Source organism: Rhinolophus hipposideros, assembly GCF_964194185.1.
Source record: "Rhinolophus hipposideros genome assembly, chromosome: 6".
NCBI classification, from domain to species: Eukaryota; Metazoa; Chordata; class Mammalia; order Chiroptera; family Rhinolophidae; genus Rhinolophus; species Rhinolophus hipposideros.
In genome coordinates, this window is record NC_138052.1 from 90,116,888 (window position 1) to 90,143,846 (window position 26,959).

The 26,959-nt window shown below is 38.7% G+C and overlaps 1 protein-coding gene across 2 annotated transcripts in view; it reads left to right on the top strand.

The window, feature by feature from the left end:
* The window catches only part of NYAP2 (neuronal tyrosine-phosphorylated phosphoinositide-3-kinase adaptor 2), a 250,148-nt gene that overhangs the window by 98,141 nt on the left and 125,048 nt on the right, over nt 1–26,959 (top strand). For both annotated transcript variants that reach the window (XM_081052852.1, XM_081052851.1), the window contains one exon: nt 5,232–5,536. In XM_081052852.1, the coding sequence (XP_080908978.1) occupies nt 5,232–5,536 (305 nt within the window). The remainder of the gene's footprint in view (nt 1–5,231; nt 5,537–26,959) is intronic.

The following is a 26,959-nucleotide window of genomic DNA, read 5'->3' on the forward strand; positions in this document are numbered from 1 at the left end:
AGTACTACTATATAACAGATAAGGACGTGATCTTACGGATCAACAGGGAATGTTGTACAGCTGATAAATGATGGAACTGGGATGGAGCCCACAACTCAATGATTCCAGAGTAAAGTTGCCCAGGTCTTAACATTAGTCGATAACTTGTTTGGGGGAGAACTTTACAAATATTTTATCAATTACTTCTGGGAAAACAACCTTCCTGATTTAAGCAATATACTATTATTATTTAATTTTGTGTGTTTTATGCTAGAAAAAACTAACCAACACCACAAGCTCTCACAACATTGCCTACATTTTCTGAGAAAAAAAAGTACTTGTTTAAATTCAGAATTATATAACTTATTTTTATTTTTATAACATGAGATGTGTCAGGCTTAATCTATCTTGAGTGTTAGAGTCTTCTTGCAAAAAGACTCTGCTTTCTTCAGCCCACATAACTTTCATTTCAAGCCAAGTATTCCTACAGTGGAGTTCATTCCTCCCTCCCCAACCACCATTTAAATGATCAGCTTGAAGCAAGAGAATGTCCTCTTTTCACAGGCATTTCTTCTTTCTGGGGTCTCTTTGTTTTTAAACTTTCTCTTCCCTTTTCTTTGGTTTCTGAACACCATAGATTGTGTGATTGTTCCCAAGTATGTCAATTCATGCTCTCTAGAAAGCAGACACCAAACTACATGGGGTTAAAAGTGTGAGAGATCTCTTGAGGAGGATGTCTGGGACAGCAAGGGGGCAGGACAAGCCTGAAGCCAAGATGCAGGCTTGACAGCTGTGAAAGGAGAGGGGAATGGAAAACTGATTGGATAAAAAGAGCCTCAGAGCTGACTGTGGTATAGCTATGGGAAAGTCTCAGTCAGCCCGATAGGGGAACTCAGACACAAAGGTCGCCCCTAAAGGACTCCCACAATGGACAGAAATAACCAGATCCCATTCCTCAACATACTCGGCTGTTGGCTAAAAGCTTTCTCAGGGCAGAGTGCCTTGACCAAAATGCTGCCCCTGATTTGAAGACTCTAGCTGGTGGCTGTCAGCTAACTTCTATCCTTAGAGATGTTTCTCTCCTGCTGGAGATCTGAGCCCCATACTTTGGTGGCTGCCACAATTCACCTTTTAAGCACAGCAGATGCTCTTCTCTTAGAAGTTTGGGAAACAACTCTTTCATAGTTCCTTAGGGACTCTTCCTGAGGGGAACCTTACAAGGGAACAGTTAGTGTGATAAACTATAGCCCCCATCACTGCAGTTTCTTTGGGGGCTGTGGTTGATACTCATTATCTCCCTTCATTATTTGTTCTACAGTCACCTCACTCCCACCTGAACCTCTGTTGGTCTCAGTGGCTTAGACTAATTCCTCTTTCATAAGAGTTTGGAACCCCTAGTAACAAAACCTTCTCAGGCCAAGGTTGCTGCATGGGACCTTTTAAAGTCACAATTGGGCAAGAGAGTATCAAAATAGGTTCCACATATATTTATCTCTGCCCTACTGTGTGACAGAAGCCCTTTTTCCGCCTGCTGATTGGGGTCAATAATCTCTTCTACAATGGAGATTCATCTTGTCGCCTGCTGGTCACCACATGAAAGGAGTTCATATTGCCCAGCAGGCAGCAATAGCTTGTTGTTCAATGGGACCCTTGCTGTGTCTTCTAGAAAAAGTGAGACCCATTTGTGGACAAGGACCTCTAACCCTGTAGAGCTAAGAATTATGGGGATAAGAAGTACAAATTTCCCCATTCGCTCATTGGTTGTCAGCTAACTGCATTCCTCCTGGCAACTTCTCTTTTAAGAGACCTCAGTGACATATACCACAGCCTCTGTACTAATATTTGGTTCTCTGCCTGTAAGAGGATTATTCATCCCCACATATTGCCTTGTAACGTGCTGTGGTTTTCTGTTGGAGGAGAATTTATCCCCACCCCATCAATATCATTCTTGGCCATAAGACTGGTTTTAGCCAGTGGAATGTGAGTGAAAGATTATGTGCCACATCTAAGCGAAAGCTTTAAGAGACACTGGGCAGTTCAGTGAGTCTTTTTCTCACTCTGCCATAAGAACATATCCCAGTAGGGACTAGATCCGAGAATAAAGAAAACATGTGGAGCAGAGCTGAAGCTCATGCCCAGCTAACCCAATTAATACCAGCAAGAATTAAACCTCTGTTGTTGTAGATCTGTAAGAACTGGTGACTGCTTGTTACTGCAGCATAACCTAACACGAGCTAATACATTGCCCCTCTTCTTTTCTGTGATGCTTTGCCTGGTCTTTGGCAAGTCTTCTTTGTGCCACTTTCTGATGTTTGTGTCTCCTTCGGTGTTTCTGCCTAACAGATATCTGCTCACTAATGGCTCTAACTTTTCTCCTCGGGGTCTCTGGATTGGAGATATCAGAAACATCTGGATATAGTTTTTAAAAACACAAACTCATTGTCTACAGAATCAGAGATTCTGATTCAACTGATACAATTCAGCACTTGCCCTTAGTATGGGTCCAGGAGTCTGCACATTTTAAAAACTCCGTGTGTGCCTATAGTAAATTCAGGAATCAGTTGTATGCTATGTTACACAATCTTCAGTTTGCTTTAGACTAATTGTCTTTTCTGGTCACTTGAATCTAGATGTACCATAATTTTATTGCTTAGCTTTAGCCTTGCCTTGGACAATGGTTTTTGTAACCAACTTCTCTTAGCCCCATTTCTTCATCCTACATTTACAGCCTGGTCAAATTAAACTTGTACCTGAGACCTGCTATAAATTGAAGCCTACACTGAATTACTCTATGGAAGTAGTGTTAGTGTGCTAGTGTGTGTGTGTGTGTGTGTGTGTGTGTGTGTACACATACATATATGAACAAAAGCATAGAGGGTTAGATAAAATTGTTTTATGCTGAAACAATGTAATTTGGAAGTGAAACAGCAAAACTAATTATCTGTTAGGGAAAAGGTGCAGGCCCTATTTAGGTCAAAAGTAACAGAAATTGCTGATGCAATTATTCCTAGTCACTGTCTCATAAATCTCTGGGTGCATTAACACATGCATTAATCCTCTCATGTGACTATGTTACTGGGAATGAGAGGGCTGTCTAAGTAAATCCTTAAAGCACCTTTTGCTCAGTGATGTGGCAACAGAAATAAGGAAACAACATGAGAATGCAAACTGGTTGACATCAAAGTTAGATTAAATCAAATGTCTTCTGTGAGGAAGGTAAAGGCCACAATCATTACAAATCAAAGAGAAACCTTCCCATTCCACCATACCCATCCCCCACTTGTACACCTCTATTCTCCCTTAAATTCTTGATTTTTCACAAATCATTTCATTTGAGTAAGCTTCTAGTTTGTTTGTTTGTTTGCTTGGATGGATGCTCTTGAAAGCATAAAAAATCATGAAAACACCTCACAGACAGGAGGCTTACCTCTATGATGTGGAAACCTCCACTCAGCTGTCCCTTCATTTTATTCAAGCTTCTGGATATCCATTGCTCTAATTAGTGTATGGAGCTTCCAGCCACCTTTATTTTGTTTTGCAAAGATGGTATATCTAGTGTTGGAGTATCGACTCAAAGTATTCAGAAAAAAATGAATTCGATATAAAACATATTTTTAATTAAGGGGCAAGATGTCATTGGAATTACATACTGGAATCAGTCTCATGTTCTTTTTGAATCTTTTCTGGCTCAGTCCACAATGGTCATAAAATTGCCAGAAGTCCTCAGCTGAAGAGGGGGGAAACAAACCTCATTTTCAGTTATTGTTCCTACATAAATGATAAATTCATGACAAACATAATAATGACATGAAAGATACAATAAAGAGAAATGCAAAATCTTACCTTGAATTCCAACAAGTTATGAAGGCAGTCAGATAAAATTAAAGTTAATAATAAAAAAAAAAGGTCTAAGTAAACTTATATCTGGACAGGTAGACTCAATAGGTTTCCCAAATTCATATACTACAAGATACTTTTTACCATTTTTACATGTCTAAGAAAATCAGTCACATATTTCTAATAATGTCCTTTTTTCGTTTCCTTAATTGATGAGTAGACATAAATGGAGACTAGAGATAAACTCTAGAAAAATCTCTTTTAAAAATTTACATTGACATTCATGTCATTTTTCTTCATAAAAGAGTACCCTTACTTAGTGGCATAGAGAAGAGCCTAAGAGTCATTTCCTACATGATTAGTTGAGCTTCAAACTGAGAGAGATTTCTTATGTTTTTACATTTTTGTTCAAACTTTCCTATGTAAAATTTAAGAGCCTTACATTTGGGAACTTTGTATACTCTGAATACTTATGAATTCAGAGTATGAATACTTATGAATACTTTGTATACTTATGAGGTTTTTAGAACTATCCTAGAATCAGATGATATTTTAACTCCACCTCCTTATCAGATGTCAATCTTCTATTCTGTGAGGCTAGCTTATAAGTAGAACTAAGTTTCTAGTATAAATGAAGGATTCTGGAATACTGAAAAAGGGCTGACAATTCCTTCACTGATTTAAACAAGCATTTTCCCTGCCTTCCTTCTTTTTTTCCTTCCTTCCTTCCTTCCTTCCTTCCTTCCTTCCTTCCTTCCTTCCTTCCTTCCTTCCTTCCTTCCTTCTTTCCTTCCTTGCTTCTTCCCCTCCCTCCCTCTCCTCCTCTTCTCCCTTTCTTTACTTTCTCCTTCCTTCCTCTCTCTCTCTTCCCCTTGTATTTGGTGACAGTACCTCCTTTTGTTGTTGTTGTTGTTTGTTTTGTTTTTCTCACTATGTAAACCAAGTAAAAGTGGGGATGATTTTGACAACTGGGGAAGGAGAGTCTCAAGTGCTGCCCACATGGCCTCAGTCATGTGCCCGAAGGCAGTCTATGGCTCATTGTCATGGAATTGTTGTTTAGTTTTTAAGCCACTTCTTAAGATTTACCTCAAAGGAAAGGAAAGTGATTAAAGATGAAATGTGCTGTGCTGTATTTTTTTGATTTGGGACACTATTTGGAGAGCATCTGGGCTCCAGGATACTAAGATATCTGGAACGAAGTGTTTGTTAGGACTCCTGATTATAATAAAGTTCTATCTGCTCTGTCTGATATTTAGTGCAAAAGTATAGAGTATTTTCACGCTAATGGAAATGTTTCTTCACCAGTCTGAAGTTAAAAGTGGAACTATCACCTATTATAAATATGCTTCTATCCATAGCCTTGCATATCCTGGCTCAATTGATCTCCGTGGATTTCCGTCTGCTTTCTTTTACAGCATAGGTGCAGAAGTAGGGCGAGGCCACGAAGGAAGTTACGTGGGCAAACATTTCCGCATGGGATTCATGACCATGCCCGCTCCTCAGGACAGACTTCCTCACCCTTGTTCCAGTGGCTTTTCCGTGAGGTCACAGTCTCTGCACTCGGTTGGGGGCACAGATGATGACAGCAGCTGTGGCTCCCGGAGACAACCACCCCCCAAGCCCAAGCGGGACCCTAGCACCAAGCTGAGCACGTCGTCGGAGACCGTCAACAGCACGGCCACCACCAGTAAGAGCGGGAAAGCCCCCGAGCGGACCGAAGGTAAAACACCCCATGCCCACTTCGCCTAGAAAAAACACTGTAGTCAGCACGTCGTTAACAAGCACCTGCCTTCCTCCCTAGGTCACATAACCCTGCGTCTGTCTCTCTGAGGCCCCCAGAAAGAGGAATGGAGCAATCTAGCTGAAGTGAAGGCTAGTTATTGGGGTGTGGTCAAAAGATACCCAGGAACATGTATTTAATTCATCAGAAAGATAATATGTGTTTTCTTACCCCCTCAAAGCTTCAAATCATTAGGGAATTATTTTGCCTAGAAAGATACCTAAAATTTATATTTTCTTGCTTTTATAAGTATTACTTATATAATTATAAAAGTATTATGTGATTATTAGAGGAACCTTGTAATATAGGAAAATATAAAGAAGAAAAAATTGTAATAATTTAAAAAATTAATCATATTTTTACATTTTGGTGTTCTTCCTTTCAGTGAATATATATACACAGAGGGTGCCAAAAAAATAGAGTGTGTCTATATGTTTTAAGAAAGGAAAAAGCTGTATTAGGATTGTCTTACTCAATGTATATCAATGATTCGAATCGTTATATTCTACAAAATAACTAATCAGTATTCATCAAAATTGTCAAGGTCAATTCAACTTTGAAAAGTAATATACAGATAACATCTCTTAAAATGTGTATACATTTTTTTTTTGGCATCCCCAGCATATATACCCTGTTTCCCCAAAAATAAGACCTAGCCGGATAATCAGCTCTAATGCATCCTTTGGAGCAAAAATTAATATAAGCCCTGGTATTATATTATATTATATTATATTATATTATATTATATTATAATATATTAAAGGATGTATTAGAGCTGATTGTCCGGCTAGGTCTTATTTTCGGGAAAACATGGTATATACGTATATACACATATATGTGTATGTATGTATGTATACATATACATATGCATATGTGTATGTCTGCACACATACATACACATATATATGTGTATATACGTATATACATATTCGTGTGTGCATATTTATATTTTCTTATTCATATATGTATATATGTGTGTATATATATTTCGGTCTCTAATCTCTGTCTCTAATTTCTACCTGCAACTATATTATCCCTCAGCAATGAAATACACTGATCAAATCTATCTCAGTCTTCTTGCTGGTCTATGAATATAAATTAGGTCATGTTAACCTGAGATGTCATCAGCTCTTTAGCCCCTACTTGAAGAAATAAGTTTCAGCTCTCTTGAGTTTTTCCTGAGAGCCCCTTGGTGGGAGAGCAGTCTCAAGAGTGTCTTGATCTGAGCCTGTTTAGATTTTTGTATGTTACGTGTGTGGCAAATGCTTTAAGATTCCCCGTGCTGTCGGTGCCAGTCTGTGAGCATGGCTGTACCAGGTTATGGGTGGCCTTTCCCGCCCGTACCCTGCCTGTCCCAAACATTCTCCACAGCAGGTTTCCCTGGGTCCCCAGCGTACACAGTTTCACAGTGGTTTGCAGCAGAGAGTGGAAGCAAGATGGATCTTTCCTCACCTGGGCAGGTTTCTTTGTCACCCAGTCCCTCATGAAATCTCCCTGATCTTCTGGTCTAATCTTTCCACAGAAGGTTCATCCTAGTCCATGAGTTGAGGTGCCTATGAGACATGTCCCATATCTTCCATTCCCCTCAGCTCTCCTTTTGTTCCTGTCTTTGTGCCCAAGTGTCTATGTAGCCAAAAAATAAAAGCCTCTCTGCATACTGAAGAATACAGATAAGTACCTGGAGATGACGCTAATCCATCCATTCTATATGATAAATCTCCACTTATGCTCAGTTTTTCCTACTACACATGTAGGCAAAAATACATCATGGGTATGTTTATGTGTGTGAGAGTACAAATATGAATAACATGGATGTGTTTGCATATTTACAAAATTGAAATCATAAAACCTCTGTGCATAAAGTCACTAAGTGTTTTGTATTTTCACTTATTCTCTTGTGATTATTTTCCATGGTGTTCAATTTGCTAAGAAACACCATTTTTAAGGATAGAAGTGTATCTCATAGTATTTTACTTAATCATTATCTTCTTGCATCCTTAATTTTGTTCCAGTTTGGTTTGCTAAAATGAATAGTACTGCAATGAGTGTGTGTCTATCTATTTATGTAACTATGCTTTTTTTTTTTTCCTGCTGCCTTAGGGTACATTAGAAATTTGGTTATTTTTTCCCATGATTCAAGGTCATCAGTATGTCCTTCAACTTGTAACACATTGATGCTTTTAGAAACAATTTAGGTGTTTCGTTGACTTATTAACACACGAAAGGGCCCTAGATATCTGCCTTTTGAACGTTTTAAATATTGTTTTTCTGATACTGATACACAATGCCTTTTATTTCTCTTTATTTTCTGTAATCCTGTTTCCAGAAGTCACTCCTCTCATGTTTTTACTGCCAGAAAAACTATATAATCAATTACATTAGATTGTTTGCTAAAGGTTAGTGATTTAGAACAGTGGTCTCTGAATGAAGAAGGCCTGAAAGTAATCTAGTATGATGCAATAATAAAAAGGAATAAAAAGCCATCCAATGAGGAGAGGAGAGATGAAACAGACAAGGAAAGCAGCCAGTAAGGAGTGTGTTATCAAGCAGTGGAATGATGCTGGAAACGTTCCTGGACCCGTGTCAAAGACTCTAAGTGTGTAATTACCAGATGTGTGATGCCTCACAATAGCCCCCTGGGGGAGGGGCACCTGAGGTATTTATAGTGATGTAAACAGAAACCTATGATGTTGCTCCCATAGAAGAAACAGTTGCTTGGTAATTCAATTGTATTAAAAATAGAACTGTCCCCATTCATTTGGAATGTTTGAGGTAACTAGTTCCTGAGGTAGTGAAGCTCATAATTCATTCCTGTCCTTTCGTCATCGAAAGATCTAGGTTTCCAAATAGCTGGTTATCAAACAGAAGACAGCAGCTCTGTTAACTTTATTTCTTCTGAGGATAAAAGAGGAGACAGTGACACAATTACAGTAGCAGCAAAGACTCAAGTTATACTTGGAAAACTACTTGATGGGTGGTGAGGTTTGTTATACAGTAGGTCCATTTCAACAGCACTCCCCCAAGGGCGCTCTGAGGATGGGTTGGGGAGCCTCCAGCTGTAGCCCATCTTTGAGGATGGTCCGTGGACCAGATGAACTATTAGGATCTGGTACAGAAATGGTCAACTTTTACAGAAGAGTGATTCTCAAAGCAGATTTCACCTCTTCTTCAGAACACTTAATCAAAAGGCAATTATAAAACTGGATACGTTCAAATCTCTTCTACCAAGTTATAACTACTATAACAACAGGAGAGAATCCTGGCTCAGTTCAGAGACGGGGAAAAGGTCTTGAGTCCAAATGCATGCATTTATATGTGCGTACTCAAAGCCAAAATTATATAAATATGTAGATTGTTCTTTTATGGAGTCTCAGTTCTTTATGATCATGAGTTAACTGGAGTTCATTACAGAGCATATGTTTTCTTTCAATTTTTCTAGCTATCAAAATTATAACAAAGATGAAAAGTGACTTTTTAAAATCTTAGTCTGTCTTTTCACATTAAATGTCAGCAAAATCAAAATATTGATTCAGTGGCCTTAGAATTATTTCCATGGTAACCAGCTTCTATTTAACCAGGGGATTATGACTTCCCTGTGGATAGAAGTTAAAAAGAACTGGACTTGTGGTGAAACAGCTTTTCAGAATGGGTGGGGGGGAGAAAGAAAGAAAGAAAGAAGGCTTAATGATGAACACAACCAAAAAAAAGAAAAAAATCACATACCAAGAAAAGTATAATTTAGTTTTGAAAAATTGTAATTCTGCCACATTAAAAACATATACTTACTATTCTATTTTAGGATCTTCTACAATAAAACCTTTAAAAATTATACAGTGCAGGAGATAAACTTGCAATAAGTGTCCTTTTCTATTGCCTTCATGTGGTACTTGCTTAGTTTGAGGAAATATGAGATGAAATAAAGCAAGTTAACTAGGAAGGATGAGCGTTCCATCAAGCTGAGTCTTATATACGATCCAAAACAAAGCAGGGACCCTGCAACCTCACATCCACTGTTCCCATTGTTTAGGTAAACCACGTTCCCCATTGCTCAGTGTCATCGTTAGAGAGGCTCTGTGACACAAGCAGAAGAGACTGTACTTGGAATCAACATGCAAACATTGGCTTTGGGCAAGTGATCCAATGAGACAGTTCCCTTACCTAAAGAACTGGAATGACGATTGTGCGGCCTCCCTCACAGCCTTAGGGCAACCCAGTGGGGTAATGTCTACCGTGGAGCGTGGTCAAAAAGAATTTCTCTACAAATACAAGTTAACACTATTATACAAGTGTGATTACCACCTAGAGTGATTGGTATCATAGGCCTGAATACCATGAAATTTTGTTTGGGAGGAGCACATATATTAAAAACAAAAGGAGAAGGATAGAAAGGCCATAGGCACACATGCTCTACATGTTAGAGGTTTACAATTTTACATAATGACCCAAATATACAGGGACATATTCCCCAGGTATAAAAATCTGTTCATAGTATTATGACGTTAATATAATTTTAAATATTTAATGTAATGAAAAAATATTTTTACTAAATGTCAAGTACCTCCACATTTCAGAATCCCTAAAAATGACATATTTTCAACTTTCACTTGTTATGACTTCTCCCTTCAAATTGTTTCTATCCCTTAATTTATGATATTGTTGCAAGATTGTTTCTTAGCAAGCAATGAGGCCATATGTTTGAATTGGGATGGTTTACCCGGTTTCTGATTTTTAACTTCTAGAGATGCTTCATTCACAGAGTCATATCTGTGAATCAGAAATCGGAATAGCTGCAGAGTTATTTGAAAACATGGTTACCTTAGGAATGTGAAATGTGCTTCTGAACCAGAACCAAGGGAGGAAGATTAAGTTCATCAGACCACTGCCTTAAAAACAAAGCCAACATTTCTGCATAAAGATTATCACACAAGGAAGTGGCAGCCTCCACGCTTGTTGTTTCCCATGCTTCCATTTATGCCATCCACGCTTTGAGCACCTGCCTTGTTATATTGGGGATCTGGGCGTGGGCAGAACAGAAGTGGTCCTTTGCCTCACATTCCTTACAACTCCCGACTTAGCCTGTCTTCTACTCTACACATCACGGAGCAAGCACTGATTTAAAGGAATCATTTCTAGAAACCAGAAAAATCTGGCCTGACAACTATGAGAGGTTCTTCCCTGTAATTAGTTGTGTAGCTTTGGAAGAAGTAGTTTAATGTGGTTTTTCCTACAAAGAATACGTGTTGCTTTTTTGCTGTTTAGTGTTCATGATTTAAAGGTGCCTGAATCGGATTTTCTGCCAATAGAAAGCTTCAAAAGCAACCTGTGGGCATTTAAAGACAGCGGATGAGAAATACGTTGAATGTGCTTATTATCTTGAGGAACCTACAAGTTTCCCAGGTCAGAATTCCAGTTTGGGAACTGAAATCAGCACCAGCCAGAGGCAGCCGTATAATTGATTTTGCTTTCTCAGTCACTAGCCCAGATCTCTGATACTTATCAGGTGATCATAATTTTTTTTTAAGATCATTCCTTTTATAACTCTGCATGACATATTAGGAAAACATGGGGTTTTAGAGGCAGACTTTGGTTACATATCAACACTGACAACATGTATCACTCTCTCTCTCTCTCTCAGCCTCAGTTTCCTCATTTGTATAGTGAGAATAGCAATACTGATCTCGTGTGGTAGGCAGAATCGTATCCAAGATGGTACTCAGGATTCCCCACTCCCTGTATATTCCCTGGAACTAACATAGCACTGAGTGCTTGAAGATGAAGGGAGATGTAGCAAAGAATGTGGGTGGCCTCAGAATTGAGAATAGTCTCAACTAAAAGCCAGAAGGAAACAGAGACCTTGTCCTGTAATTGCAAGGGACTGAAATCTGCCAAGAACAAGAATGACCTTGGAAATGGATTTCCCCCCAGAACTTCAGACAAGGGCTCAGCCTGGATACCACCTTGATTTCAGTCTGTGGGACCCTGAGCAGAGAACTCAGCCTCCTGGATTCTGGCTGTGCCTAAACTTCTAATCTATACAACTGTAAACTAATAGAAAGGTATTGATATTTAAGCTGCTGTGTTTGTGATAACTTGTAATATAGCAATGGAAAAGTAGTCTATCCTGCCAAGTTGTTAGGCAGAACACGTGATATAAAGTACGTAAGGAAACTACATAGCTCAGAGCCTGATGAATAGAAGATGCTGAGAACCTTGCTGTCCTTCCTTTCTCAGCACCAGGGTGTATTCTCAGGTAGCGGACGGTGGTTAAGTCAGTGACACTGGCTTTCCAGGCTTGCCAGGCCAGCCCATGACCGACCCTAAGAAAATGCTGACATAACAGGCCTCTTGAGTATCTGCTTAGCTCTTTCTGAATTTATTTGGAACTTTTCCTGAGAGCGTCCTCCCTTTCCCACCAACAGTTTTCGTTCTTTCAAAGAACTCAGCATTGGCGATGCGGGTGGCTTTCTGAACGGCTCACTGAAATGATGGCAACGTGTCTGCTTAGGGCTGTTTTTCACAAAGCAAGTGGCACTTGCACTTCACAGTACGCACCCAAGAAGTGCTCAAAGCCCCATTTAGCACCACACTTATAAAACAAAAGAAAGTGGAAAACAAGCTCTCAAAATCATCATCGTTTTGGCATTGGATAGTGTTCTAGGGCATGTTCTTATTTGTTTTATGGGATGAGATGTGGGAGATTAGCATCGAAGGCTCACATTCCTGGATTTCTCTTTCCTGGTTGACAGAATCAGAAGCTGCGAGGCTTCCTGGTGTAAAAGCCATCTGTCAAACCAAGCGCTGCTCAGACAGAGATGGAGTTGTACATCTACAGTGTGTGATCTTTTTCTAAATATACCCCGAGGCCCATGAATGAAACAGTTTGTAAGTCAAACCATCATGCAGCACAACTCTCTGGCCTTCCCATGGTGGTCGATTCTAGTCCAAAGAACGACCCTGCCTTGTTAATGGCCTCCCCCATCATGTTTCTAACAAGTGGCTGGATTTGACCTCATTTGACTCAGTGTCTTAGATTCATAAGATGATTTCTGTTCATGTTGTTGGTGCAGATGGATTCTTCCATGAGAGACCGATAAGCCTAAAATTCCTGAGTGTTGTGATCAGGACATTGATTTGGAAGGTGGTCAATTGCTATGCAACAAATTGACACAAATTTAATAGCTGGAAACACCATCCCGTTATTATCTCATGGTTCTGTAAACCTAGAGTCTACTCAGTGTCACCCAAGGCGGCAATCTAGGTGCCAGTGGAGGCTGGGGTCTCATCTGAGACATAGGGACCTTCCCATGCTCCCCGAGTTCTTGGCAGAATTTATGCTCCTCAGCCTGTGGAACACGTGATAGCTTAGAGCTTCAAGGACAGCAGGAGAGACAAACTCATTTGGATCCTTTCCCCCAGAGAAAACCTGGATCTTCTTTTAAATAAATCACCCAGAATAACGTTCTTTTTGATGAACTCAGAGTCAACAGATTAAGAACCTTGATTATATTTGGAAAGTCCCTTCATCTTTTTCCATGTACTGTGAGTTAATCACAGGAGAAACTCCAACATATTCACAGTCCAGCCTGCCCTCAAAGAGAGAGGATTATACAGTTTGTGAGTCCCAGAGGTCAGGAGTCTTATGGACCAGCTTAGAATTCTGTCTACTCAGAGTGATACAACGGAGACACAAAGAGATATGTAAACATTGTTTTCCTAGAAACTATCCAACTATGTGGTTAGAGACATCAGAAGTCAACTTGTGGAAAGTTAACTAACGAGGTAAGAAGTAAACTATAATTTAATAAAATAATATAAATATCACAAGACAACCTGAAAAAATGGAGGACTATTACTCCCCTCCCCATTTCTCCCTTTGTCTTTCCTTTTTCTTTTATAAGGGAAGACGCCCCTACTGCAGAATGCCTGGGTTATTTTATTGAGTTGAAGGTGGAAATTTTTTTTTTTGGCTTCAGCCTTACCTGGGAGACATGAGAAAATGTATTCCTTAGTCCAGCACCCCCTGTGCAAAAGAACTTCTAGAACATAAAGATCCAAGTAAAATATTAACACCAAAATAGTGCAAATACTAAAAATTGTACTGCATAAATGTCTGACTATTTGATCCTCATGGCCAGTTTTCCTAGCTGGTGAGTCTCTTGTTGACCCAGTGGGCTTGACCCAACACAGTCACTGTCCCCTAAAACACCAGGTGGATGAGGTGCTCTCCAGTGCTTTGGCTTTTGGATTTCTCCAGAAACCCAGGATTTAGGAGTTGATGGTGGTAATTTAGACTAAGTAGCTTCCTGTCTCTACCTACCTGTTGAGTAGCATTTGGATGATAAATAAAGATGAGAGTACATGCTCCCAAGTTATGCAACTTCTTAATTGCAACTCTGCATCAATTTCCAATGATGCCTGAATGGACATCAGAAAGCATGTGTCCTCGAATGGAGTTGGGGATACTAATGTAATTCTCATTACAACTTCTCCCAAGGTCTCTGAAATTGCCTAGCCTCAAGCTTGGACAAAAATCTCTCTCTTTTTTGCAATAATACTAAAGCACTAAAGGAGTAATATAGTAAATTATTAAATTACTAATTACTAATATTTTGTAAGGAACATGGAGGAAAGGAGTTGACAGCTTTCCTTCCTTAAACAACCTCTAACTCTTTCACTTCCTCTCTTACTCTGCAAAGCCCTCACTTCTTCCCTACTTATTTAGACTATAGTCTGGCCCCTAAATCCTGAAGACAACTGAGAACACGGTCGATCCTATTAGAGGATGTAGTTCAGAGCTTCCTTGAACTTACATAAGCATGTTTCCTGGGAGTTACCCTGGCCCCATCCCAATCTTTCCAACCCTAGTCAGTGTCTTTCTATAAAAATATTTTCTCCCACTTGATTATGTAAAGCATTAGATGCTTTACCAAAGAGTTAAAATGTATTTTCTATTTAAGAAAGTGGTGTGAACTCCTTGGTACCTATTCTCCATCTCATAGATTTAACCATAGGGGGAGGAATCTTTATAATAGACGGACTTACCCCAAGGTATGTTGGAAATGGGATCTACTCATTTTGAACTGTATCATTGACCCACTGGCCCACTCAAGCCCCCATCCTGCATCCCTCCTACCTTTTTCAGCTGCTTTCGAAAAGGCCTTCTTGTAGGTGCTTACGCCACTGCCTCAACTCTCTTTGTTCCAGATCCATAACATGCTGCTATCTGACTGCCCTCCAGTGCCACTCTTGGTTCCCATCTCAATGGCCTCCTAATATATCTGTGTCCTTTGTTACTTCTCTTCAGCATTTTAGACTAGTGATTGCTCCCATATTTCCTAAATCCCGTGCTCCTTGTTTTTCATGCTCAGCTGTCTACTGATTTTCTTCCTCTGCCTGCACTCTAGCTCCCCTTTGAGGGGATTTTTTGTTCTACCCAATTCGTAAATGATGATGTCTTTAGACTCTGTCTTTGGTTCTTATCTTCTACTCTAATATTGGATGAATAAATACATGATGGATTCTGAATTCTCTCCAAATGTCTGACTGAATCTCTGGACCAACACCTGTCTGTAGATATCACAGAGTCTTCAGACTCATTATATACACAGTGAACCCATCATTTCCTCCATATTTCTTCATATCCAGGTTAGAAACAGGATAGCCTGGTCAGATGGCTCTCCTTAGCCTATCCCTGCCAATTAATTATCAAGTCTAGCCAATCCTGATCCTCATACCTCTCATGTCTGACCCTCTCCCTCAATTTGCACTTTTACCCTCCTATCTCAGGCCATCAGCATTGTCACTTCTCACCCGGACAACTGCACAGACACCTCACTGGTTTCCTTTCCGCCTTCTCAAATCTATCTTCCTTACTACTTCCAGAGAGAATTTCCTCATGTGCACATTCAGCTGTATCGCTATTCTACTCATGATTTCATCTGGTCATGTTACAATCCTGTTCATCATTTACCTGATAAAAGCACAACTCTTCAGCATAACCTTCATTATCTGACCCTGTCAGCCTTTAGAGCCACATCTCCCAACGATTTATGCCTCTCACAGCAGTCCCAAACTACATCATTTTCTCTGAACAGGACAACCTTGTTCCTGCTTCTGTGCCTTTCTGTGCATGTGAAATTCCCTCTTTCTGGAATGTCTGCTCCACATTTTCTCTATGACAAATTTCCACTCGTCCTTTAAGGCCCCAGAGCAAGTGTTATCTTCTCTTTGATAACATATGTAAGCACATTTTTCTGTGATTGAACGGTGCTTTATGTATAATTCCCGTATATCTGTTACCGTATTTTATTCTGAACACTTGCCTGCTCTTTTGTAGCCTATCCAGTCTAAGCACTCCTTAAGGGCATGGACCTTGTCCTTTTGTCTTGCACCTTCAATGCCACCCACAGAGTAGGGGTTAATAGGTCATGTTGAAAGGGCATATTTTGAAGAGTGTGCTATTTCATAAATGAGTCTTCCAGGAGAATAATCGATACAAAGAGTTAATGCACTTTCAAGCATCTTTAATACAGAAAGAAGTTCAGGCACTTGGAGAGCTTAAAGGAAAAGCACCATGATTCATGGTCCTTAGAGAGCAAGTACATTGGCCATCCATCACTTCGGTCCCAGCTTTGTTTACAATACAGTAACCACTCTGAATGATTTAAAAGATGAGATTGTTGTCTGCTTGCTCTTAGGTTTATAAAACCTTATAATATATTTTCTCCATTGGTTTACATTTCCGAATCTTGGAAAGTACACAAATTAATTATAGGTGGTGGCAGAAAATACTGGTGACAGGCTCTAATGTGTTATTGGCACCATGTAACTTTTAGTTTACCCTCACGTTATAAATCAAAGAATATTCAGCTTCTGCCATTCAGATATGATTAACAAATTGTTCTCCATTAAGACATAATAGCTATCTGAGATTCCATTCCCTTAAATGACTTTTGGAAGTTAGTTTTAATATTTCAAATTCTTACAATTCAGGGTTTCCCTTAGTCCCTTCTGTCCTAGTCCTAGTCCTACAGGCCAGGTAGAGCCTTTCCAATTAATTCTGTTTTGTGATTCTACAAGCATCCTGCTTCTGAGCAGTTCTTCACTCTACCTTTGAGAGACTATGTAAAGCTAGTTTTAAGGCAGAGTGACTGAATGTGTGCATAAATCTTGCCTTTAATTGACCTCGATGAAGCATATACTTATTGCAGAAAGAGTGCTTTCATTTTATGGCCCCATGTCTGTACTGAGAGTTTTATATGTATTGCTCTCTGTGATTTTTCTTGTTAAGTGGGAAGGCAGTGATTTAAGATAAGCACTTTTTAATTTGTTTTGTTATTACTATGTATTAAATGAAGTTGATTATATGGAGCAGAACATGTGAACCCATCGCTGTTTGGAAACCTCTGCTTTCTGACAGTTTCATCTACTGAGAACAGCTGAAAGAAAAGAATAAAACAGTTTGGTGAGCCCAAATCCTTCTTCTTGCACCAAGGCTCAGTGAATTTTACAGAATGTCAATTGCGTGTTTTGTTTTGTTTTGTTTTGTTACTTGCTGGAAACCACCTTCGAGGGTGCTGGGGAAAACTGTTCACAGTAATTTCTCATCAGAGATAATTCACTACAAGACCATTCTTGGTTGGGGGTGTTGCTGCAGGCAGCTGATGGCTTTGGGGTGTTTGGAGAGCCAAGCACTAGAGAAGGTCTGTGCTCTGCAGGAGCTGGACATGGGGAAGCTGCTTGCACAGCAGGAGGCAGCTTGGCTAGTGGGCCAACCAGGAAGTAAAATTGTTTTCTGCTGCAATATCTTCCCAGTATCCTCTATTGACAAAGCTTAACATTGTGCCAGCTGGCCCAGGAGACAATATGTAAAGGGCCTATATCCCTTATTATAATCAGGAAAACAGAATGAGTTTAGACGTGAGAGACAATCGATTGATAATTTGCACAGATGGTAAGGAGGTGAGGATGTGATTTAGGTAGATACCTTGAAGTAGAATGTTCCAAGTGGAGAAAAGTGTTGCTTCAAAGATCCAAAAGCAGGAAGAGCATAGCAAAGAGGTTAGTGTAGGAAGAGCATTGTGAGTGAACAGAACAAGGGCAGGAAATTAGGTCAGAGAGGGCAAAGAAAGTGAGACCAGGTAGGACCTTTGTGGTAGGCCATCCTAGGGATTTGCAACTGAGGCTGCCACTGCAGCATGTGGAGAGGAAGAATACATCATATGTTTGAAAAGAATCATCATGGTGACTGTATTAATGATGACCCCATGGGAGTCAGATATAGAATCAGAGAAACCAGTCAGGAGGCTATTGCAGTAATAAAGATGAGAGATGATGATTACTTAAGCTAAGCTTGCTTAGACCAAGGTAGGAGAAATGGAATTGGTGAGAAATAGAAAAGTGTGACCATTTCTGTTTGAGCAGTTACTCATAAGCCCACCTCTGTTCCTTCCTTGCTAGGGAAATAGATATAAATATAGATATATCAATGTAGCCATATTTAAGACTTTTTTTTTGTCCTATCTCTGGAAACTTTTCCATGAGAAAACGATCCTAGCACTCTATATAGATAAAAACTTGTTAAAGGTGTGCTATTCACTACATTTCCATTTTTCTTTGCAATCTGGAAGGTTGTAAGCCAAGAGTGAGTTTCAGTATATCTATGGATGCTTAAATTATAAATAGAGCAACCACAGCTATTTCATCAAGTAAATAAATGCAAAAGGTTGTATTTCACTTTCATGCTTCCGAACACAAATCTAGTTTAGAACGTGTCTGAGCTAAAGGCCACCCTCTGTAGCAGCCCCAAGCCCTTCCCACTGGCCCTGTGCACATGGACCTGTCCTACCTTGTTCGCCCTCTCAGCCCACGCTGAACCCACAATCTGGGGTTCAGTGTCCCCTTTTCCCCTCCAAATGCACCCCCTCCGTTGCTTCCCATTGTTCATAGACTTACCTGTGTTTTAATGCTGACCTACTTCTCCCATCCCTTAAAAAATTTCTCACCTTCTTCACATTCCTGCCCCAAACCTCTTAGAGTGAAGGTTTTCCGAACTTCTCCCAAGATTATTTTTCCCGAGTTAAGCATTTCTTTCTGTGTGCTCCCTTCCACAACATGTTGGCACGCTTGGCATTGCTGGGTTTTTTTCTGTAACACTATTTTCTGCTTTAAGTTGTATATTCTTAACAGTCTTACTCTTCTTTATATTTGTACTAATTTTTCTGAAGCCTGCTATGGTTAGTGAATATATATTGAAGGTGACCTTTATTTATTTGGAAATAAAGCTGCAGAGATTAATATTAAATATACTCATTAGAGATACATTATTAAGGGTTGATATAATTCATACAAACTATTTTTCACCATTATATACCAACTTACGTCTGTTACCAATAATTATTTATTCCACTGGAATATTATTGAATTGGGGATAAGTTCTTTACAATAGTCAATACTATCTGTGGCATTTCCCACCCCTGCGGGTACAATAAAAGCCACCCTTTATTAATACCTCTTAATACTTTTTCAAATGAAGCATAATTATTTTCCCTAACTCTTGCACTTCCAGAGACTATCACACTAGACAAGGGAAATTGTTTGTGATCCTTAACCTTCTCCTAGAACTCCCTAAGTGAAATATGATATGTGAAAGATGTATATACTTTTTTAAATATTCAAATTGTCACCAAATGTAAGTGCTTAAAATAAAAATAAAAATGTTTGTATATTAAGCAATGCACCTCACTATTCAATTACATAATGCTCGTGTGTCTCTGCAGAGTAGGAGGTTTACTGGCGATGTCAAGTTTCCTGAAACTCTGAATTTATGCTAGAGAGGAACGAAACCAGAATGCAGAGAGAAAGAATTGAAGTGGGTCTTATAGCCATGTTTTGTAGAAACACTGAGGGGAAAATAACTCAAAGGCATCCAATAAGAAAGAGAATAATCCATATCCAGGGCTACAATGAGAAGCCACAGCTTGACAAACTTTCTGCATTAGGAAATGCTTCTGTAAACATTTCTTTCAAACCTGAGAACTTTCCATCCTGAGGGATAATTATGAGTGAACTTGTTTTGTTACCTTCAAGTAATAAGCCAAATGAGATTCTGAATGATTCCTATAATGAAAGCCACATTTCTCAAAACTTAACCATTTGAAATAGTTTTCTCCACTTCCTAGAATGGTACGTGAATTCTGTTTCCTTATAGGCATATTTCATTTGGTCTGTACTGTAACATTTTTCCAGTTGTATTATAATTATCCATTCATGTGTCAGTTTTCAACTCTAAGGAGTGAACTCCTGTAGGACAAGAATAATGCCATCTAATGTACATTTAGTGCCAGTAAATGCTCAATTAAATGTTTGTTCGAAAAATAAATGAGAGAATTAAGCATAACTCCTATGATTCTAGATTGAGCAAATGGATATCTGATGGAGTCCTTACTGAGATGAGAAAAATCAGGGAAGAACTGAGTTTCAGCTTGGTATGCTTGAGATGCTTTGTAGATAGTTAAACGGATATAAAAAGTAGACAATTGGATATAGCCTTCTGGAGAATGAGTTAGAGATGTAGATTGGTTATCATTAGAATAAAGATAACATTTAGCTACTGAATTAGATAGAATCAGTTCAAGAGACAAAGCAGAAGATCAGAGGTTCTAGAAGCAACCCATGTGTAACTCAGATTCAGTCAGGTGTAAGAAGAGAAGCTAAGAAAGGACACTGAGAAAAAGTAGCCAGTAATTTAGGGGGCAAACATGAGGTACTTTAAAATCCAAGGGAAAAGACGGTATAGAGATATAGTGATGAATGGTGAAAAGTCCTTGAGAGCTTAACTAGGTTGAGGGCAGAAATGTATCTATTTGACCTGGCAATATAGAGATCATTGGTGATCGAGGCAATAATTTGGAGACTGGGGGAGGTAGAAGTCAAATTGAAGAGAAAATGGACTGAGGAAGTGGCGAGAGAGCAAATGTAATTTTTGGAGAAGGTTGGCTATGAAAAGAAGCAGAGAAATGGGATGGTAGCTGGAAGGAGATGAGGGATCAGGGTAAGGTGTGTATGTCCATACCTGTATGAATTACGGGAGGAGCAAGAACATGCTAGAATGGTGATGACAAGAATCCAGAGAGATTCATCCAGACTGATGAATGAGAGAGGAGATGACAAAAGAGACGGATGAAAGCTCATCATTGCCTTTGTTGGGATTAGGGCATTTTCCTCCATGCTCAAAGAGAAAACGAGGAAATGGGTATAACTTCTGGTTGGTATCTAGTTGTGCTCCCGTTATCTATGTCTGTGTAGCAAGTCACCCCATCACTTTGTGACATAACAATGATTTCTTATTTCTCATTATTTTGGGGTTTAACTGGACTCAGCTGAGAAAACAGTCTTTCAGTCCCCAGGGTTTCTCTTCATGTGAGTTCTCGCAATTCAGTAGTCGATCTTTCCAGCATGGCAACTGGTTTCAAAGAGCTTGCGTTTCCAAGACAGCACACCTAATATTCAAGTATTTATTAAGCACATGCTTGTATCATACTTGCTAGTATGCCACTGGCCAAGCAAGTTACATGGTAAAAACCAGAGTCAGTGTGACAGAGGCTATAAAAGGTCACGCATGCTGGGAGATAAAGTTCACTGGTGAGAGGTGGGAGGGTGCTAAAGTAACTATCGTAGGCTGCTGTTTTTGGAGATTTTCATTAAAATATAGCTAATATACAATAATATTAGTTTCAGGTGTACCCCATAGTTATTCAATATTTACATTCCTTATGAAGTGATCACTCTGGTAAATCCAACTGTAACCATCTGTAACCATACTATACTATCACAATATTATTGACTTATACTGTACACTATAGCCCATGACTTGTTTTGTACCTGGAACTTTGAACCTCTTATTCCTTCTATCTCCCCCCACCTTTTTTTTTTTTTTTTTTAATTAATTTTATTGGGGTGACAATTGTTAGTAAATTTACATAGATTTCAGGTGTACAATTCTGTATTACATCGTCTATAAATCCCATTGTGTGTTCACCACCCAGAGTCAGTTCTCCTTCCATCACCATATATTTGATCCCCTTTACCCTCATCACCCACCCCCCACCCCCTTACCCTCTAGTAACCACTAAATTATTGTCTGTGTCTATGAGTTTTTGTTTCTCATTTGTTTGTCTTGTTCTTTTTGGTTTATATACCACATATCAGTGAAATCATAGGGTTCTCTGCTTTTTCTGTCTGACTTATTTCACTTAGCATTATTCTCTCGAGATCCATCCATGTTGTCACAAATGCTCCTATATCATCTTTCCTTAACGCCGAATAGTATTCCATTGTGTATATGTACCACAACTTCTTTATCCATTCATCTATCGAAGGACATTTTGGTTGTTTCCATGTCTTGGCCACCGTAAACAAAGCTGCAATGAACATTGGAGTACACGTGTCTCTGTAGAGAAATGCTTTTATATTTTTGGGGTAGATACCCAGGAGAGCGATTGCTGGGTCATATGGTAATTCTATTCGTAATTTCTTGAGGAACCTCCACACTGCCTTCCATAGCGGCTGCACCAGTCTGCATTCCCACCAACAGTGTATGAGAGTTCCTTTTTCTCCACAGCCTCTCCAACACTTGTTACTATTTGTTTTGTTGATGAAAGCCATTCTGACTGGGGTGAGGTGATATCTCATTGTGGTTTTCATTTGCATTTCTCTGATGATTAGCGATGTTGAGCATTTTTTCATATGTCTATTTGCCATTTGTATATCCTCTTTGGAGAAATGTCTCTTCAGGTCCTCTGTCCATTTTTCAATTGGGTTGTTTGTTTTTTTGTTGTTGAGTTTCATGAGTTCCTTGTATATTTTGGATATTAGCCCCTTATCAGAGGAACTGTTTGCGAAAATCTTCTCCCATTCAGTTGGTTGCCTCATTATTTTGTCAATAGTTTCTTTTGCTGTGCAGAAGCTTTTCAGTTTCATATAATCCCATTTGTTTATTTTAGTTTTTACTTCCATTGCCTTTGGAGTCAAATTCATAAAATGCTCTTTGAACCCAAGGTCCATAAGTTTAGTACCTATGTTTTCTTCAATGCAGTTTATTGTGTCAGGTCTTATGCTTAAGTCTTTGATCCATTTTGAATTAATTTTGGTACCTGGTGACAGATAGCAGTCCAGTTTCATTCTTTTGCACGTGGCTATCCAATTCTGCCAGCACCATTTATTGAAGAGGCTGTCTTTTCTCCATTGTATGTTTTTAGCTTCTTTGTCAAAAATTATCTGTCCATATTTATGTGGTTTTATTTCTGGGTTCTCAATTCTATTCCATTGGTCTATGAGTCTGTTTTTCCGCCAATACCAAGCTGTTTTGATTATTGTAGCCCTGTAGTACAAGGAAAAATCAGGGAGTGTGATACCTCCAGTATTGTTCTTTTTTTTTAATATTGCTTTGGCTATTCGGGGTCTTTTGTGGTTCCAAACAAATCTGATGATTTTTTGTTCTATTTCTTTAAAAAATGCCATTGGGATTTTAATGGGGATTGCATTAAATCTGTATATGGCTTTGGGTAATATGGCCATTTTAACGATGTTGATTCTTCCAATCCATGAGCATGGAATGTCTTTCCATTTCTTTGTGTCTTCTTCAATTTCTTTCAAAAATGTCTTATAGTTTTCAGCATATAAATCCTTCACATCCTTGGTTAAGTTTATTCCTAGGTATTTTATACTTTTTGCTGCAATTGCAAAAGGAATTGTTTTTTCTATCTCTTTTTCTGAGATTTCATTGTTGGTATATAGGAAAGCAATGGACTTTTGTACGTTGATTTTGTAGCCAGCAACTTTACTATATTCATTGATTGTTTCTAATAGCTTTTTGGTGGAGTCTTTAGGGTTTTCTATGTATAGCATCATGTCATCTGCAAAGAGTGACAATTTAACTTCTTCATTCCCAATTTGGATGCCTTTTATTTCTTTCTCTTGCCTGATAGCTCTGGCGAGGACTTCCAACACTATGTTGAAAAGCAGAGGTGATAGGGGACAACCTTGTCGTGTTCCTGAACGTAGAGCAAAGGGCTTCAGCTTTTCACCATTAATTATGAGGTTAGCTGAGGGCTTGTCGTATATGGCCTTTATTATGTTGAGGTATTTTCCTTCTATACCAATTTTAGTAAGTGTTTTAATCATAAATGGATGTTGTATCTTATCAAATGCTTTTTCTGCATCAATTGATAGAATCATATGGTTTTTGTCCTTTATTTTGTTTATGTGATGTATCACATTGATGGATTTGCGAATGTTGAACCATCCTTGTGCCCCGGGGATGAACCCCACTTGGTCGTGATGAATAATCTTTTTAATGCATTGTTGTATTCGATTTGCTAGAATTTTGTTTAGGATTTTAGCATCTGTATTCATCAGAGATATAGGTCTGTAGTTTTCTTTTTTTGTGTTGTCCTTACCAGGTTTTGGTATCAGGGTAATGTTGGCCTCATAAAATGAGTTAGGGAGTACTGACTCTTCTTCAATTTTTTGGAAGAGTTTGAGCAGGATTGGTATTAGATCCTCTTTGAAGGTTTGGTAGAATTCACTAGTGAAGCCATCTGGTCCAGGAGTTTTGCTTTTGGGAAGGTTTTTGATGACTGATTCAATTTCGTTACTGGTGATCGGCCTGTTTAGATTTTCCACTTCTTCTTGGTTCAGCCTTGGAAGGCTATATGTTTCTAAGAACTTGTCCATTTCTTCTAAGTTATTAAATTTGGTGGCATATAGTCCTTCATAGTATTCTTGGATAATCCTTTGTATTTCTGTGGTGTCCGTGATAACTTCCCCTTTTTCATTTCTGATTTTGTTAATTAGTGTCTTCTCTCTTTTTATCTTAGTGAGTCTAGCCAAGGGTTTGTCGATTTTGTTAATCTTTTCAAAGAACCAGCTTTTTGTCACATTAATTTTTTCTATTGTCTTTTTGTTCTCTATTTCATTTAGTTCTGCTCTGATTTTTGTTATTTCCTTTTTTCTGCTGACCTTGGGTTTCGCTTGTTCTTCTTTTTCTAGTTTTTTAAGGTGTAACATGAGGTTATTTATTTGGGATTTTTCTTGTTTCTTGAGATAGGCCTGTAATGATATAAATTTCCCTCTTAAAACTGCTTTCGCGGCATCCCAAAAATTTTGGTAGGATGTATTTTCATTATCATTTGTTTCTATGTATCTTTTGAGCTCTCCTCTAATTTCTTCTTTGACCCAGTCGTTCTTTAAAAGTATGTTGTTTAATCTCCATGTATTTGTGTTTTTTCCTGCTTTCTTTTTGCAGTTGATATCCAATTTCAAAGCTTTGTGATCAGAGAATATGCTTGGTATGATTTCAATCTTCTTAAATTTGCTGAGGCTGATTTTGTGTCCCAATATATGGTCTATCCTTGAGAATGTTCCATGTACACTAGAAAAGAATGTATAGTCTGATGTTTTAGGATGAAGTGCTCTATATATGTCAATTATGTCCAATTCATCTAATGTGTCATTTAGGGCTGCGATTTCGTTATTTATCTTCTGTTTGGATGATCTATCCATAGCTGTCAATGATGTATTTAAGTCCCCTAGTATAATTGTGTTTTGGTCAATTTCTCCCTTTAGTTCTGTTAGTAGTTGCTTGGTATATTTCGGTGCTCCCTGATTGGGGGCATAAATATTGATGACTGTTATGTCTTCTTGTTGTATAGTCCCCTTTACCATTATGAAATGTCCATCTTTGTCTCTTGTTATCTTTTACACCCTGAAGTCTGTTTCATCGGATATCATTATGGCTACACCTGATTTTCTCTGGGTACCATTTGCTTGGAATGTCAATTTCCACCCTTTCACTTTGAGTCTATGCTTGTCCTTGTAGCTGAGATGTGTCTCTTGTAGGCAGCATATGGTTGGGTTTAGTTTTTTGATCCAATCTGCTACTCTGTGTCTCTTTATTGGTGAGTTCAGTCCATTTACATTTAGGGTGATTATTGATATGTGAGGATTTCCTGTCATTCTGTCTTTAGTTTTCTGGTAAGGCTGTATCTCCATTGTTTCTTTGCCTTTTTGTTGTTGTCTGTTATTTCTGTGTGGTAGTATTCTATGATGTTTCCCTCTGTTTCTTCTTTTATTACAGTATATATTTCAGATTTGGATGTTTTTTGAGTGGTTACCCTTGAGTTTATGTAAAAGAAAGTTTGATATTTAGAGTATTCCAGTTTCTTCAGTCTGCTTACTTTCTCTATTCCCATATTCCAGTTCAGGCCTTTACGCTCCCCCTTTTTATGTTTTGGTTGCCACAAGTTGTCCCTGTTGATGGTGGTCTAATAGCCTCCTTTAGTATTTCTTGTAGTGCAGGTCGTGTATTAGAAAATTCCCTCAGCTTCTGGATGTCTGGAAAGGTCTTTATTCCTCCTTCATATCTAAAGGAGATCTTTGCTGGATATATTATTCTTGGCTCATGATTTCTCTCTTTCAATAGTTTGAATATTTGGTTCCATTCCCTCCTAGCTTGTAGAGTTTCTGCTGAAAAATCTGATGATAATCGAATGGGCTTTCCTTTGTAAGTTACCGTCTTCTTTTCCCTGGCTGCCTTGAGGATTCTTTCTTTATCATTGATTTTAGACAGCTTCAATACAATGTGCCTTGGTGAAGGCCTGTTGGGATTGAGGTAATTAGGTGTTCTATTTGCTTCTTGGATTCGAGGATCCAGTTCTGTCCACAAGTTTGGGAAGTTCTCATCGACGATTTGTTTGAATATATTCTCTGTTCCCTTCCCTCTTTCTTCTCCTTCTGGTATGCCCATTATTCTTATATTGCTCTTTCTGATGGAGTCAGAAAGTTCTTGTAGAGTTCTTTCATTTCTTTTAAGTCTCAAGTCTCTTTCTTCTTCCCTCTGTGTAAATTCCAGGTTCCTATCTTCGATGTCACTGATTCTTTCCTCCATCTGGTCAACTCTACTACCTAAGCTGGATATTTTATTGTTAATTTCTTCTATTGAGTTCTTAATCTCCAGAAATTCTATTTGGTTCTTTTTCAAGATTTCAATCTCTTTTGTAAAATGCTCATGGTGTTCTTTGATTGTGTTTCTGAGTTCATTAAACTGCCTTTCTGTGTTTTCTTGCATCTCGTTCAGTTTTTTCAGAATTGCGATCTTGAATTCTCTGTCATTTAAATCACAAAGGTCCATATCTCTAAGTTCCTTTTCTGGAGACTTTTCACTTTCTTTCTGAGCTATCTTGTTGCCTTGGTTATTCATGGCTATCACTGATTTACTATTTCTCTTCCTAGACATCTGCAGGAGTGTCTTCTGCAACAGGTTGATAGGTATGCGAAGAGCTTTTGGAGTTCCAAAGCTCTTTC